General features: G+C 35.7%; 1 protein-coding gene across 1 annotated transcript; it reads left to right on the top strand.

The window, feature by feature from the left end:
* The first annotated feature begins 312 nt into the window (after positions 1-312).
* PP7 (serine/threonine phosphatase 7) lies at positions 313-2,840 on the top strand. The gene is made up of 5 exons (XM_079025138.1): positions 313-1,054; positions 1,459-1,959; positions 2,043-2,189; positions 2,312-2,419; positions 2,508-2,840. Exons 1-5 carry the CDS (start codon positions 458-460, stop codon positions 2,586-2,588), a joined length of 1,434 nt encoding a protein of 477 aa, XP_078881264.1. The 5' UTR covers positions 313-457; the 3' UTR covers positions 2,589-2,840.
* The last annotated feature ends 374 nt before the right edge of the window (positions 2,841-3,214 follow it).

The following is a 3,214-nucleotide window of genomic DNA, read 5'->3' as shown; positions in this document are numbered from 1 at the left end:
GGTCCGCATATTTATTTTTTTGTTTGTTTCCTGCCTCTGCCTATCCGTCTCCGTCTATAAAAATTAGGGATCAAATTATCCCAACTGCATTTTTTAAAAAAAACAACATTTAAATCAGACACACATGGTCTATACGGGAGATGGGGAACCTATCTAGTTTTTGATTAAAAAGACATTGTAAAAATTAAAAGTTAACCATTTTTATTAGCTTCGAGTTTGGGTCAATGATTGCATGCATGACCTGGCCATGACTATTTTCCCAAAGACCAAAAGGAAACGAAAATTCTCAAGTTGGGTTGTTGACGAGGCTCTGACACACCACACAAACACGTCACAATCCATTCTTTTTGTTCTTTTTAATTTATTTTGGCATCTGATTTTTATGATCGGAGCCTCCAACAATTTCACTTATACTTTGCACAATTTCGTTTGTTAATCGGCGATCATCGACAGCTAAATGTTATCACAACCAGATTCTACTGAATCATTCCCACTTGAGACGCCGGAATCCGCCATCGGTGAACCACCACCGCCGTCATCCTCCTCCGAAGATCTCTTCTCTTCCGCTTCTCTCGCATGTGCCTCTGGCTCTGCCTCCTCCCCATCCTTATCCGACGACAACCAAAAACCCTCTCCCTCCCCTGTTCCTTCTCAAAATCGTCCTCAGATCCCCATTACATGGCCGTCTGGTGGTTCTCTAACCCTAGATTGGGTCACAAACCTCATGTCAACCTTCGATTGGGCGTCCAAGAACCTCAGGCCGTCGGAACTCCCTACGGTGTTGCCGGTGGAAGTTTTCGATGCTCTCGTGCTCACCGCGTCGAAGATCTTACATAAAGAGCCGAATTGGGTTCCGATTGAACCTGGTAGTGATGGTGTGGTGGGATCGAGTGTGGTTGTTGTAGGAGATGTGCATGGGCAGTTGCATGATGTGTTATTTTTGTTGAAAGATGCTGGGCTTCCATCTGAAAATAGGTTCTTTGTGTTTAATGGCGATTATGTTGACAGAGGAGCTTGGGGTCTTGAGACTTTTCTTCTTTTGCTAGCTTGGAAAGTAAGTAATACTTAATGGACCTCAATTTCCTTACATCAATACAAAGAAATAGTCTTTTCCTCTCATATGGAGATAAGTAAAGCTTCTGCTAGATGTCCTGCAAAAGAAACAAGCCAATCTAATCTAGAGTTCTATTTCTCCATGGCTAATTTCATCTTGGTTTTTGTAGATATAGTTTAAAATGTATAATCTGTTAGTTTCTTATAGTTAATTCTTGGATGATATGTTGTGCTTTATATAGTATGTATGTCAAATACTTTAGTTAATTCAATGCAAGTCTCTTGTGTAACATATTAGTAACTCCATCATACCCTTAGTAATACCCAATATGTTCATATTCAATGTTAGATTTTGTATAGAAGATTCAAGATCCTAAATCTATCCTGATATGGCATGTTTTGTAGGTGTTTATGCCACAAAGAGTTTTCCTTCTTCGTGGGAATCATGAATCCAAATACTGCACCTCAGTTTATGGATTTGAAAAGGAAGTTCTTGCCAAATATGGTGAGAAAAAGGATGGAAAGCATGTATACCGAAAATGTCTAGGATGTTTTGAAGGACTTCCTCTTGCTTCCATTATAGCAGGACAAGTTTACACAGCACATGGAGGGGTTTTTCGTAATATTCCACCTTCCCCATCAAAAAGATCCAAAGGAAAAAAGAACAGAAAAGTCACACTGAATCCAGACTCACTTCCCTTATCTCTTGGCTCATTAGATGAATTACTGAAAGCTAGAAGATCTGTTCTTGATCCTCCATGGGAAGGCCATAATTTGATTCCTGGAGATGTTTTATGGTCTGATCCTTCAATGAAACCAGGCTTATCTCCAAATAAAGAAAGAGGTATTGGCCTTTTGTGGGGTCCAGACTACACACAAGAATTCTTAAAGAAAAACAATCTTAAGGTAATGCTATCAATCTTTTCTTCATCTATACATTTGATGGATATAAAATCATAAAAATAACATATGATTATAATTTATTGCAGTTAATTATTAGATCTCATGAAGGTCCTGATGCAAGGGAAAAAAGACCTGGTCTTGGAGGAATGGATGAAGGGTATACAATAGATCATGTTGTTGAATCTGGGAAACTAATTACTGTCTTTAGTGCTCCAGATTATCCACAGTTTCAGGTATGTTCATCAATTTCTTTGATCTAATTACATTATGGTATACAAAATTTAGGTAAAAATGCATACTTTATAACACATATGATAATTAATGTTAATCTATATATGTTTTGTTCATTTGTTAGGCAGCAGAGGAGAGGTACAAAAACAAAGGGGCATACATTGTCTTGAAATCCCCTAATTTTGATACCCCAATCTTTCATAGTTTTGAAGCCATAACACCAAGACCTAAGGTACAATAAATAAATAAATAAATAAGGTGTTTATTTTTAAAGATTATAATTTATAAGAAACAAAAGGTGATAAAATAATCGGGTGTAGGTGAATCCGTACTATGACTTTGAGGATGTGATTGATTCAGATGAAGAGTTAGATCTAACGATGATGGTGGAGGCTTCTTGAATGTTATAATTATTTCTCTCCTGATTGATTTATTATATAACTTGTTTTGTGTATGTGTTTTATATTTTGCAATTTGCATAGTCTTTTGGTATAGGAGGTTAAGTGTTAATGAACTGCCTTGCAAATTATCAAATGTAGATTATATGTATACATTGAGGCAGTTTTATGACATTTTCCAGATCAACAATGGTGTAAACTGTAAAGGTCTGTGGTTTTTTGCTTCAATGTGAGATATATATATTTTTTAACAAAGTTGATTGAGTTTTTTCGTTTTGATTTGTTAATTACTTAAGTGAATTGTAATAACATATGAAAATATGAATTGTAAGTTTTTAAAGTCCAAATACTACAAGGAGCATGCAGTACAATTTAGGTTTTTATAAATCAAGTTTGGAAAGAATTCCAAATACATGTTCTTTTGATCTATAATGCAACCCTAACAAGTTCTAATATTATTTTATTTGTCAAATTAGAGTAAATTACATGAATTCTCCTTGTGGTTTGGCCGAATTTGCTAATTTCGTCTCTATGCTTTGTTTTCATTCGAAACGTTCCTTGTTAGTTATAAACTTGCATTGTTTGTCCCTGACAGACTTAAAAAACTAATTTACCTTTAAAAGACAAGG

The sequence above is a fragment of the Lactuca serriola genome, chromosome 2, assembly GCF_051521515.1.
Source record: "Lactuca serriola cultivar US96UC23 chromosome 2, Lser_US96UC23_V15, whole genome shotgun sequence".
NCBI classification, from domain to species: domain Eukaryota; kingdom Viridiplantae; phylum Streptophyta; class Magnoliopsida; order Asterales; family Asteraceae; genus Lactuca; species Lactuca serriola.
This window is presented reverse-complemented; position numbering and strand designations above follow the sequence as displayed.